The 14,206-nt window shown below is 48.6% G+C and overlaps 1 protein-coding gene across 8 annotated transcripts in view; it reads left to right on the forward strand.

Moving 5' to 3' along the window:
• Positions 1-14,206, forward strand: part of meis2a (Meis homeobox 2a) — a 72,992-nt gene that overhangs the window by 39,992 nt on the left and 18,794 nt on the right. For all 8 annotated transcript variants that reach the window (XM_055506013.1, XM_029140024.3, XM_055506014.1 and 5 more), the window contains one exon: positions 9,944-10,020. In XM_055506013.1, the coding sequence (XP_055361988.1) occupies positions 9,944-10,020 (77 nt within the window). The remainder of the gene's footprint in view (positions 1-9,943; positions 10,021-14,206) is intronic.

Consider the following 14,206-nt stretch of genomic DNA (forward strand, 5'->3'; position numbering starts at 1 on the left):
TGACACATGAAGCAGAGACAAAGCAGATGTTAGCAATTCCAGAGTATGGCAAAGCATTCCTAGTGTTGGAACCACATCCTAATTGCCATAATGGAGGTGGTAAGCACTGACAGTAATGGAGTTGTGGGGATCCATCCCCAGCAACCTGAATTAGAGACCACTTGGCTGATCCACTTCAAGATGGTCCGGAGAATTCTCCAGCATTCTTTTCATCCTTTTCTAACAGTCGGCCTTCACACCCCTGCCTTAGTGTGAGAGCAGGAGGGAAAAGGTAGTGTGGGGATGAGAGTGCATCACGTAGATGGGTCAGGGAGACCTGACTGAAAGTAAGCAAAGAGTTAAAAGCATCCATGTGATAGGCTCACCTCTGCACCAGGCCTGGTGAAAGGCGGCGGGGTGCTGTCGGGGAAAATGACTTCCTGAGACATTACCATCAATCACCAGACAGGTCAGGCCCCCCAATCCCGCCATCAGGGCGGAGGAGAAAAGAGGGGGATGGGGATGGAGGATTAGACTAGAGGGGATGAGAGGAAGGCTTGTAAGGGAACAGACTATTAACAATCGTATCCCCCTCACTGTCTGACTGTTTTATGTCTTTCTCTTCCTATGCCTATCCATCTCGTGGTGTCTTTTTCTATTTCTATTTTCCGGTCCTCGGTAGAAAGGCTATACAGGCATTCAGGAACAGCCCCTGCTGGTCAGAGTCCTCCACTTGGCTCAATTGCATCATTAATTATTCTGAAGGCAGTGAGCTTGAAGCAAATCTAAAGAGAGGAGGGGAAATAGAGAGGGAGCAAGAGTTAGATGGGGAGACGGGGGAAAGCCGTGCATGACCCTCCAGTTGGTCTGGCTCTCACTCTCTTTCGCCGTCTGTCTCTTTTTCTTTCTGTAAATGAAGGATGGAAGAGGGGAGGAGCTTGGGTTACCTCAGTGAGCGGTTGTGTTACATTCCTGAGAAGGGACGGGGTGGGGGGGGGCGGTGGTTCAGCGAGTTGTTGAAAAGAACACAGACGCTTGTCAACAGCCTCCAAGCCAGGGAGCCATCATGCCTTGCTTTAGGCCCAGGGGTCAATGACCTTGTGTTGCACCCAGATACAGAGAGGTAGAGGAGAAAAAGAGAACCACCAAGAGTCAACAAATCCACCATACGGTACGTGTCGCTGCTTGTCTGTGGCAGGGGTCAGTCAAGAGCCTCCAAAATCCCCAAGCGAGGTTCTCACTCGCTTCACCCATAAAACGCAGAACGCCAACAGTGGCTGAGTGGCTGTGGATGAGCTTTCTCCAAAGCACTCATAGAACAAGGTACAGAGAAAGCGGCAAGTGCTGGCAGTCAAGGCAAAATGGCCCATTAGATTTAAGGAGTAAAAGTTCATCAGCTTTATTAATGGGAAGGTATATAAATGAAGTATGAATTACCTGACTTTTATGGAGTGGCGAGAATGAAACTGGAGTGTCTTATGATATAATGTTTTAGTGAGCTGTTCTGAGCGCTCTGATGAGCAGGCTGCAGAGAGGAGGAGGAGGAGGAGAATGAGTGGAGAGAGAGAGAGAGAGAGAGAGAGAGAGAGAGAGAGAGAGAGAGAGAGAGAGAGAGAGAGAGTAAAGTGTGCTGGGGTCCCCTGAGTCCAGTGGCTGGAAGTTTGCCCGATTGTTGCTAACATGCGTAGCTGATCGGGTTAGCTAGGAGACAGGGGCGTTCGTAGCTTCCAGGCTCTTTCTTTGCATGTCATTAGTTAGCGCAGTAAAAAAAAAAAATGCTGGCATATTAAAAAAGGTCAGACACGTTCCTGTATTTAGTCGCTACTCTGCACCTTTCAAACGCAGGCATGCAGCTACTGTCGAGCATGCCCGCAGACACACATGCTCTAACACGCCTGCAAACATGCGCACATGTGCACATACAGTATACGCAAGGACAAGGACACACGTGTCAGTGTGCAGACAGACAGACACACACAAACACACACACTCCCCACCATCCTGTAATAAGCGGTAAGCTGAGCTAGCTGATGGTCATCCTCCCATGGGGCCGCTGGGTGGCTGCCAACTTCCTGCCTGCTTTGTCAGTGGATAAAGCCCCTAACAAACGAGAGGGCTGTAGCTAGGCAGGCCAGCCAGGTCAAAGGTCACCTCGGCCTCCGGGCAGGATTGAGCCTAAGAGCACCAAGGAGAGAGAAGGAGAAGATGGGGAAAAAAAGCACTTAAAGGTTGGCGACTACAAACCTAAGAGCGATACTGTCTCCTAGTTTCTCTTCCCTTCTCCGAAATTTCATAAAGGCATTTTAACTTCCATCAAATGTCAACTCTCCTTTGAGGAACATTAAGAAAGTGAAAGATCCTGGGGGCATTTGTCAGTCCACACAGCCCCATGCAGCCAGCCGCCCCTGGGTGTTGAGCAATGACGAGAGATCTCTCTTTGACTCACACAGCCATAGATGAAAGAGCTCAGGAGATGTGCATTACTGAGAGGTAAAAGCTACATTCAGTAAGAGAGAACAGACACAACAGGTAGGGATGAGGTGGCGACTGATCAGGGCCTGGTTGGCTTTGGTCCATAGATGTGCTTGTGATCTTATGAATGCGCCTATGGTTACCGTCAACGATGCTTCTCTCGCTGTCTCGCGGACATGGACAGGATCAGAAGGTTCTGTCTGTCATGGGGTCTAAGGGAGGCAGCGGAGAAGTGCAGCGGAAACCTTTCCTTCCACGCCAGCTGTCCATTCAGAGGGAGAGAAAATTTGACATGGTTGCTTGAACACATTTAGCATCATTAGCAAACAGGAAGTGTCCCCTGCAGCTGTTTTTCAGCAGGGGAGGGGGTGTTCCTGCCCGCACTGTAATGGACAAATGTTACCGGCCGTGTTTGCCTTTGATTTTTGACCTGAAAACAAAAATTGACATTACAAATGTCCTGTGATATCTTCCAAATTGGCTTGACATTCCATAGCTGGCCCCGAGGGTTTCTTGTTTGTCCTCTGTAAGTGGTTCTGCTCTTGTTGTTGTGTCCCGAGGCTCGCTATTAGAACATACTGGCCTTCCTCTCCAGAATGCAGACAGAGGGAGAGACCACAAAGAGAGTGGGAGAGCTAGAAAGATGTCTTGCTTGTGTATTTGAACGCTTACGCTCATTAAGATAATGCACAATGAAAGGGGGGACCGTCAAGTGGAAAAACTCAAAGGCTTATATTTGATGAGCAAGCAAACAGCCATTTTCTCCTGCTCAGCCTGTCCACTTCTTCACAAATTAATCTGTTACTATTTGAATTGAAGATCAGCCCCACTTTACTTTGACTTAGGATGTTAAACAGAGTCTGAAGAAAACGATAGAGAAAGAGGATAAACCTTAAAAACTCCTCCACATTAGCATTAGGTTCTCTTTCCTACAGACTTGATCAACAGGCTCTAGGTTGTAAGCGCTTTACTGGTCTTGCCACTGGCCCCCTGTGGTTTCCCAGCACTTCTTTACAGTAGCTTGTAAGCTTCAGCATGCCTGAATAGATTCTAATAATTCAGACCAATAAGACTATGTCTAAGGCTACACCACTTGGTTAGACCTTTTAGAAAATCATTGCTTTTTACAGCGTGTTCACACATCATAAACCGCTGCTGCTCTTTATTCAGAGGTATATTATATTCAGGACAGTTTAGCTATAGAATGTACTCTGAGTTACAGGGATTGCCAATAGTGACAAATGGTACATGAGGCTGTCCAGTGCAGGCAGAGTAGGGCCCACCACCATCATGTTGGAAGTAGAGTATATTAAAAGAAAGCTTCCAAAGGCTTGAAAAGTTATTAAAATATATAAGGACGAAAATCCTTTATAGGAGGATGGTCATTAGACTCACTGCTACAAGATGTTTAAAAGATTTCTTGAGAGCAAGTACTGAGCGTGGCTGTGTGTTGACATCAGGCAAACTGGAGAGCGGAGCTGAACAGAGCTCGGGTGCCCCTGAGCAGGCAGTTACCACAACAAAGCCAGCAGACTGGTCTGAAAAACCAGGCCAAATTCCTGCCCTCTAGGACCTGGCTTGAAGCTCCAGCGGAAACTTTGAAAGCGGGGGGAGAGAGGGGGGGTGTTGGGGGCGAGCAGAGGCGAAGCGAAAAAGGTGGAGCGGGGAGGATGCACGAGGAGGCCGGACGGGATGGCGCGTAGCGATGGGCATCACCGCTGGGGCCCGTGGAGTCATGGAAAGTGAAGAGGAGCAAGACCAGGCGCTTCTTTGTCAGAAGAGATGGATCACATTTCTCTTGTTGAACATGGAGGGGTAACTGTGTGGTGGAAACAGAGCCATTAACTAGATCTAGTGATTAAACAGGCCCATCTCTGTGGCTGCAGGACGCACCACCACACACACGGCCCGTAATAGATTTACGGGTTAAGCTCAGTTTGTCTCTGTTTGAAGACTTTTTGCGAAAGATAATGAAGACAATGCTCCGGCTTTGTTTTCTTTATTGTATGAAAGTGATATCTTATCACTTCATTATGCATGATAGCGTTTGGAGACGTTCCCCCGAAAACATCTTTCTCCTCTCATAGGTCGATTCGCTAAGTCTGGAGGTGCATTGGGATTGTGTGGGAGTGATTGCTATTTAGCCTCACGGAGATTGGTACAATCAGATGCCTATACCGTGCATATCCTCCAGGGCTTCCTTTTTCACCCCCTCCCCTCCTTCCCCAATCCCTTCACCCACTTTACTGTTACTGTTGCTTGGCAGGCAAATAGGTTGGTTATGCCGTAGAGCTTCCCTACAACCCTGCACCTTCTCCAGTGAACATAAATTAATGGTGTAGAGCAAACAGGCTGCTGGCGGGGGTCCAGGAGCTGGCTTCAGGAGCCCAGCCAGTGATTGTTGTGGGGGGCCGTGGCAGCAGCAGCAGTAGTAGCACTGATGCATTGCCAACCCAGCAGCCAGTCAGAGAGGCAGACAGACAGACTGGGGGCCCTTTTGCTCTATAATAGATGCCGTGGGCCTCAGCAGTCCACCTTGTATTTGCAATCATCACTGTTTTACTGTCAGAGGGCAGTCCAGCAGAGATCCCTTAGAGTCATTGTGAAAGCCCTGCACAGAAGTGTAATGGAATGTTCTGAATGCAGATTGTGCGAGGTGTAGATATGGATGTATTTTCATTTGCTGTTATCGGAGGTTGGTATGTTGTGCGTGCAGTTTGTAGGTTGGCATCATGTGAGTCCTGTTTATGAGTTACATCTAGTGTGTGTGTGTGTGTGTGTGTGCCTGTGTTTAAACCAAGAGAGAGAAAAGAGCAGCAGCAGGGTTGAGTCACTGAGTCATTCTTGCCTGTTTTCAGACTGTTGTCAGGAAGCAGTGCAGTTCCCAGTTAAACAAAACAAACAGGCAAAGCACCCGCTGCTCCCTCCCACCTGCACCTGCCCGAAGACAGAAAAGAGGTGTGGATAGAAAGAAATGACAGAGCAGAGAGATAAAGTTGAGCACAGAAGTATAAGTGAAAGATAGAAGTGAGGATAGTGAAGGAATGGGGAACAAAGTCTTCCAGGGAACTATGACATCACTGTCGGTCTTTGCTTTAAGCTCAGTTAACTAGTCGTAAAATAACTATTCTAACTAACTAATCAGTTAGTTGCGATAAACATGACGTTGATTTTTAATTAGTCATCATTCATCTGATTTCATACAATATTTATGTATTGATTGATTTAATATACTATATGAATCTACTTAGATAGAAATATCAAGCTATTTTTGAAAGCATCAGATAATGTTTGACATGTTTACAAAGGAAAGTAATTAAATATATGCTTTAAATTAAATAACAAAATCTGTCAGAAACCTGCCAGATGTTTCTCTGTGCATAATAAACACTTCTGATAGATTCACAAACTCCTGCTGGATTTATTTGAAATATCTGTTTGATCTCCCAGTTATGCCGATGTGCATTCAATCTGATTGTCATTTGTCAGAAAAAGCCAATTGTAGCATTATTAACAGCAACTTGATATTTATAATGTGCCAATCTTTCCTCAGCTCAATGCGGAATCCATATAAAAATGTCATTCCTATATTTGATTGCGTTTATTTCTGACAGTGAATATTATTGTCACCTTCCAGTCCCATGATTAAAAAACAAATCAGATTCCAATCAATGTGAAGACGGCATTTATATAAAACTAGACACAAACTCACAATAAAACCCATCAAATGCTGTCAACCAATAGTAGATTACCACAAAAAATGATCCTGTGGAATTACACCTGTTTATCTATTGTTCCTTTTAAATATACCAAACCTGAATTTATGAAAAATGTATGTGCAAAGTATCAAAAATTGCATTTAATTGACAACGTAGATGAGAGTACATTGCACCAATCATCAACAAACAGCCGGTGGCCATGTCATTTCTTGGGAGTCGTTAGCATGTAAGTAGATTTGCAACCCCCTGCAACCTTGTGACCTGGCTTTATAACTCATGTCACACACTGATGATGTCATTTATCAGCGGTGTCCACCAGTGGCTCAGTGTTCGCCCGGGTGAAGGGGAAAGGGGCGGACTGGGAAAAACCTGTGGGGGTTGAGGAGAGCAGCTGGGATAATGACCTGGCTGTGGGATTTGACGACAAATAAGCGCCGGGAGACCGCGGAAGCTGATGTATAGCGAGCTGGATGCTGAACGATTAGATGGGAGTTACTGTGGGCGAAAGGTGTGGTGCGGAGTAAGAGTGGTCCAGGAGTAGATGTGGTTATTGTACATGGTGGAATGCTCAGCACATACACAGCAGATGATGGAGCTAGCTCCGCTTGTAATGTTCCACGACCGCAGGGGCCATTACGTCCCGCGCTACCGGAGAGCGCGGAGCACATCGCTCCCTGTAATTTAGCCAGCAGTGGGTCACGCACGCATCCACATAAACACAGCTCCGCTCCCAGTGACTGGCGGATCTGATCCACCTGTGCTTGCGTTACCGCGCTGTCGCTGGTGTGCTACTGCGCCTGTTCGGGTCACGTTGGAGGAATCGGACCACACTTTTTGTGTCTCAGCGCGGCCATTACCAGGCTGGAGCATAATTAACGGAGCTGTTTTCGATCGCAGAGGCGCGCTGCCCGGGCAACAAATTGAAGCTGCTCATTTCTGGCTCTAATTATTTATAGACTGGCTGTTGTTACGTTTGGTGGTCAATCCTCTTTTAAGCATATTGGTCTTGGTGTTTGTGACTGCACGTATTGAGCTGATCTAGAGCTGGGAGGGAGATTATCAATACCCTGTTTGATCCTGCTCTGTGTTTTATCCATTAAATAACCATGTCGTACAGTCTCCTGAGGCTGGAGGAGGACGTCACCGGGATGAAAAGACATCCAAATCGTTTGCCCTCTAAATTAATATGTTTGGTTTGTTTATCATACAAGTGCATATAAATATATACATTTTTCGTGAGAAAGGTTATTCACCAGCATACGGGCTCACTGCTCACGTCTGTGTGCGCTATCATTGCCATCGCACACTATATTGTGTAGCAGAAGGAAAGCCGGCACAATGGCGAGGGTGGGTGGCCGGCAGTCGCAGCCATAAAAACAGCGCCTGTGTGCGCGTCAGGAAGGGGTCTTAGCAAGAAAGGTGCGAGATGGGGTTGGAAACAGGGTAAGAAAAGGTTAGCATGCGCTGGTTGCGTCGTCGACACACGGGCTGGCGTCGAGCGGGGCACGTGCCGATCCAAACAGGATTCTTTTCGCGCCGCGTCTCCGTGGTCAAAGTAAATCTCCTTACTCAGGGGTTTTGCGCGCGAGGTGGGCTTTAACGTCCCCACTCTCCTTGATGAGACATCTTTCTTGTTTGTTCGAACCATTCATTACGCGGCGGCCGCTGGTGGAGCTGCGCCGCTGGCCGGCGTATTTATCACCGGACTAGAGCGTGCTCCGGCTGACAGTGGGCGATTGATGACCGGGTTCTGGGCCGGAGAGGCTGAGGAAGCCTTAATACAATGTAAATGACCCACTCCCATTTCCAATCTAGGCCGCTGCCCCCCCCCCACACACACCGCATCATCTTCAGCTACATCTACATGTAGATGATGTTTGCATGTGTGTTCACGCTTGTGTCGCGTGGGTATAAAAAGAATAAGTGGGAGGGACTTTGTTTGCTGCTACATTTCCAAGCGGGTTTTGATGGTGACTGAGGTCACGGCTAATGAGGTAACGCTCAGGAAGCCCAGGTGTTTAAGGGGGAGGGAGAAAGGGGTTGCACCAGTGCTACACGTTGTTCTCTGCAGCAGGCAGACAGAAACGATCCCGGGACGTTGTGCACACGGAGTCTTGGCTTGTGCTTGTTTACCCGCACATTCATAAGAGCCCGCTCACACACACACACACACACACACACAAACACACACACACACACACACACTAGCGCGCTAACGCTGTCTGTCAGCTCTAGCCAAGGAAATGTCAGCACCTGGCAATCAAAAAATGTACTTCTATTCAAGCTTTATCATCTTTCCTTTGTTAATGATTTTAGCATATTAAAAGGGCTGCACACAGAAGTACAAATCAGATTAATCCTCCTCTGCACCCGGGACTCATTATTTGTCCAATCTCAGCCTTGTTTGTTATTAATTGAGCACATTCCTCAAACCATTTTTTCTAATCTCGCCTTTAATTAAAGCAGACTACATTTGGACAGACAATACTACCTGAAAGGACAAACCCTCCTCGCCGCTGATATGAAACCTCCCTCATATCAATTATTTCCCGCGCTAAATGAGAAAATAGTTCTTGCGCAATTGTTATCATTTCAAGTCAAAATTAAATTCAATTACCACGAGCCAGACGGGCTCCACCGGCTCGGTGAAATTCGCCTCCTTGGTTTCCACGGCGGAATGAGAGGTGGATCAAGAGAGAGGTGTGCGCCGTGATGTGAGCTGTGCCTTCCTTGAAGGGGAAAAATGTGTGTTAATGGAGCTTGAAACCGCCTGGAAATAGGAGGAATTCTTTCATGTCTATGAATATTTGTATGTGTCTGCGTGTGTTTGTACATGCTGGCGTGCACGGGTACGTGCGTGTACGCTCTCTGTCTGCAGTGGCTGAATCAAACACATTGTGTCTCATTTGTTTCGTTTGCGTGCGCCCCGACTCCTAATCTGGCCCTTAAAGACATCTGTCACCAGCGATCACTGTTGTTTTGTCATGCTTCATAGCAAGGCCCAGGGGGAGCAAGGCAGCCCAAGGTCTGCCATTTATATCAGCCCATGTTCTCTAGATTGGACCTGACATAAATAGTATCATTGCAGCCCTGGTCGCAGAATTACATTTTCAGGTAAAAATCTTGGCTCGGCTGCTGAGGAGATTTCACAGCGCTCTGTTCTTCTAGCGTTAGCTCACATTCAGCCGCTCTCCATGAAAGAGCCACCACCAGGATATATGTCACACATTCAAACAGGGATAAATGCATTCAGTGCAAATCTGCACCCACTCATTCTGCTGTGTTGCATTATGAAAGGATCCTCAGACAGAGTCAGTACCAGAAAGTCCTGTTTGTCAGACTCTCCAGCACTTCGGTTATTTTCGTGTGGGTTCTTTTGCTCTGCATTGTTCCTGTGCACATTTGGAGACTATATTGTTGCGTGACAGTTTTGTCGGACTCGTTTTGCCGGCTCTGGCGGGTTTAGCGCTGGAGTGAGTCTGCTTGTGTGTGCGGGGGATATATGCGTATGCTGTGAACGTCTATGCTGTGCAAGGGAGAGACAGGGTGGGGTGGAGGTCATCAAAAGGCGCAGTCTTGAGTTACACAATACAATAAGCCAGGGAGCGCATTGGATACATACAATAATAGTCCCCAGGCAGGAACCCGATGCAGAGCGAGTGCTTCCTTCCCTGTGCACCTGCTAATAAAGCCTCTATGTGTGAATGTATAATGTCAATCTTGAAGCAATCAATAAGATGCTCATTTTTTGTCTTTCTGTTTGCCCCCCGCAGCACCCATACCCATCTGAAGAGCAGAAGAAGCAGCTAGCCCAAGACACAGGCCTTACCATCTTACAAGTAAACAACTGGTGAGTCAGGACCAGCGCCGCGGCCAATCCGCACCGCCAGCGCCGCGCTGCCTTGCGTTCTCAAAAGCCTCCCGCCTCCCTCTCGCGCCGCCAGCCAAGGCGAGACAAGTAATTCTCCTAAAGTGTGAAAACCGTTTATGTACAGTCCTCCCCGTCGCCAACAGACGCACACAGAGGTGCGCGCGCACGCAAACAACCCTCGCAACGTTAAGCCACTGGGATGTTCCGGGCGTTATCGGCGAAGGGCTCCGCGGCTCAGCCGGCGGCCTTTGTGGACCGATGCACATGAATACGTGGGCTATATTTACGGGGGCAAAGACAGAGATCATAAGCTGCCCATACAGCCCCCCACCCCCACTGCCACCCCGCCCCTCCGTCCAAAGCCATACCTAGCAGCGCCACCGGTGCCCCCACAAAAAGGCAAAACTGCCTTCCACCCCCTCCCTGTTCTACACAAGCTATATGGTGGATTAAGGTTTTGGTGGTCTGGCCAGCAGGGCCTTTGTAGATGGCTTAGCACATAACTGGGGGTGGTGGATTAAATAAAATGATCACAGAAGCAAAGAATTGATACAGGAATTACTTATCAAAATACTAGCCCAGGTTTTATCTGCAGCTTAATTTTGTTCAGTACATTCTCAGGGTGATGTTCAGATTAATTGAACTGACAGCTTCCTTTCAAAATTCCGGGAAGGTATTTGCACGGATTTCAGGTCTTACACAAACTTAATTATATGGAACCCCATTTTATCATTCTAATTCCATGTAGCGGGGGTTCTATTTACAAATGACAAGTCTGTGCCTTTTATTCACAGCTTTCCTTAATATATTTATCAAAGCGGGTTCATTTACAAAGTGCTCTATCTGTTGGGTACAGGCAGGCCGACATTAACGAAGCTTTTAGGTTTATCAGGCTCGCAGCCTGACAAGCCACCCGAGGGTCAATTGATTTTTTGGTTCCCTGATTCATTTTTTTCTCATTTTTCCTGGATCACAATGAGAAACATGCCTGGAGAATTAGCCTGGTTTGTTGGCCTTATCTATCAGACCCCCCTCCCCACCCCCCCTTCCATCCTGACATACTCTCTCTCTCCGTCTCTCTGTGTCCCTCACCCTTCGCTTTATTCCCTTCTAGCCAAGGGAAGTCAAGCTACTTAAATTGGCCACAGGAACCACCGTTATCAGGCTTTAATGCACCCTACAGTGTGGATAGCATTTCAATTACACCAGTAACCAAAGATTAGCCTCCGCTTGCCTGTTTCATGCCTCGTGCCACCGTTTCGGGACGCCATGCACCTTACCTACAGGAGCAGAAAATTGAGTTGCCTTGCCTGTGTCATGGTGATTAATGCAGAAATAGTCTGCTAACCTGGGAGAGGCGAGAGAGAGAGAGAGAGAGAGAAGGCAAGGGAAATAGAGGCAGAGATAGATATAGGAAGAGTCCCTGCTTTCTCAGAGGCCATGAAATCCAAGCCTTGCAGTGAAATGCCTCAGATCCATTTATATAGAGGCCTGAAAGAATCTCATCCTCCTGAACCCTATTTTCCACGCACACACGCACGTAGGTGGTCACGGGGCTGTGTATTAATGTTACGCCAGCTGTGTTAACAAAAACACCCGGAATCAATTTTCACAAATAAAGTCATTACGCAGGCTCAGGCTCTGCCGGTCTATCTCGGGTAGCGCTGTCGACTTGCCCGGTGGATGCTGCCGTGACACTGGCAGGTTTACAGTGATGGGAAGGAGCGAGGATGCGGGCGCTCGCCCTGCTGTAGCTACCATGGGAGAGTTACCGCCAAATGCACGCTTGTCTCGCTGGTTCCTGTTCATGGTGGCGGCCGGTGCGAACATCCACCCAGGATATGACAGAACTCTGAAAAAGCGCTCCTCAAATTCCTGGCGGACACCCCCCCCCCCCCCCCCCGCATTGTCCCGCGGCCCCCTTTGATGTGCGCCCGCTTCCACGTTGCCGGCCAGCGAGAGGGAGAGGGCGATCGAGACAGAGGGAGGGAGAGACAGAGGCAGGGGATAAGTGTGGGGGGAGGAGGGGAGGGGACGGTCGCCGTCTTCGGTTTCCAGACCTCTCCCTTGGGGAAAGGATGTGCTGAATCAGGGCTTTGTCCGCCGGCACAATCGCCGCCCAGCGAGGGCACAAGGGTGCTCTGTGCGATAGTCAATAGACAGTGCATCTCGCTCTCGCCCCTTTTGCCCCGTTGCGGCTTGCCAAGCGATATCCTCTAACAGACACCTCCTTTATGTTTACCTGCGGGCTCACCTGTACACGCGGAAAACAAGGCCTATAGCGATTTTGGGGGCGGTTTGTCCGGGCGCCCCCCTGGAGACGCTGTATCTGGCCGGCGTCATTAGCAACAGCCTCACCTGGTGTGGAGCCCGCACCCAATTAGCCGCCAGACGTTAATAAGGAACAAAGGAGAAGGTTAAAGTCCACGCACTCACCGAGCTGCTGTGGAGCGGGCGGAAAGAAATATAATCATGCATGTATGTGCACATTAGCTATACGGGCGCTCAGACGCAGCGTGGACAGAGTCGGGACACAGCTAATTGGCAGCGGGCTAGCGTGTTTGCTCGGCTTACAGTGTAGGCAACTGGCGTCATGCTAACACAATCGGGGAGTGGTCCGAGGCGTAATTACATTTGTTTAAGATTGTGGGGAAAGGTGAGGGCCGTGTCACACGTGACATTATGGGATGGTGAAGTAGGTGAAACGGCAGATTCTCGCGTCTGCGTGCGCTCGAGAAGCATTAGCGGTTTACAGTGTCTAGCGGTTTATTTGCCTGCCTCAGCAGCTCCTGGTGTCCTGCTATCAGTCTGGGCTAAATGGGGCCTGACCGAATCCTTTCATGTCTCAGTGTCAGAGCCAGCGTGATGTGCCCTCGCTCACCGCCCATAACACACACACACACACACACACACACACACACACACACACACACACACACACACACACACGCTCCTGCCGTTATTTACCGCCACTGCCGCGTATAAGCACGCGCGCGCGAGGCTATTACGTGGGCTCCAGAGATGATGCTGATGACAGATGACTGAGAGAAACAGCATCTAGAAAAAAAAAAAAAAGAGAGGAAGGAAATCGTCCCCTCATTATTCCCTCATCTCGCAGGCAGCCGGTTGGTCATTTCCATGGCGGAGGGAGCGAGGACAGAGGCAGAGCAAGTGGGACGGCGAATATGTCAGGCCTTGGCATCGATGATGACTGACTGCTGTGCCACTGGAGCACTAATAACAATAAAGAGGGCACTAAGCCACACTCTATTTTTTACTTCTCTGCCTCCTCTCTACAGCCCAGGGGGGAATATGAATGTACAATACACACACACACACACACACACACACACACACACACACACACACACACACACACACACACACACACACACACACACACACACACACACACACACACACGCAAGCAGGGGAGAGGCTCTAATTAGCGGCAGAAAGGAATACAATGAGTGAGTTATTAAGACACAAGGGCGGATCGCGGCCAACCTTTGCCCCCTGTCGGAGCACAGGTCACATGATAAGGGAAGGATATCCGCCAGACGACGGCGCCAAACGGCCCGTGCCCACCGACGAGATGAAATAAGCTGTGCGGCCACGCAGGGGCAGGGCACGGCGCGCGCATTGATTTTTGTTTTATCTGTGCTTTTGAAAACCCATTTCCAGAGAGATTGCACTAATAATAGATAACGATTACATCACGCCGGCTACCTCGATTTTTACATTTTAAAGACTTCAGGATTCTACATTTTTCATCAGCGGCTCGCGTTCTGCGTGCACTCTCACAGCATGCACCCCCCACCCCCCGATCCCATTCGCGTTCTCACCTTTTCCCTGGGAATCTCTCCAGACGTCTCGGAGCTTAAATCAGCCAGCAGAGGTGCACGGACGCCGGGCTGCAGGTTCACGCGAGCAGTCGAGCACCTTTGTTTGTGGGGTCTGAAATAAACAAAAAAAAGAAAAAGAGAAGTCACATTTGTTCCTCCACGTAGCCAAGTATTTTCCAATCCCTAACTCCGTCCAGTAAGACACTTAGAGACATGCTTTTACAGACTTTTATGATCCTCTGGTTTTGGCAAGCAAGCCCATTATGAAATACAAAATAATAACTAATATTTTCCAAATGTAATATAAAGTTATGACGCCG

Source organism: Betta splendens, chromosome 22, assembly GCF_900634795.4.
Source record: "Betta splendens chromosome 22, fBetSpl5.4, whole genome shotgun sequence".
Classification (NCBI taxonomy): domain Eukaryota; kingdom Metazoa; phylum Chordata; class Actinopteri; order Anabantiformes; family Osphronemidae; genus Betta; species Betta splendens.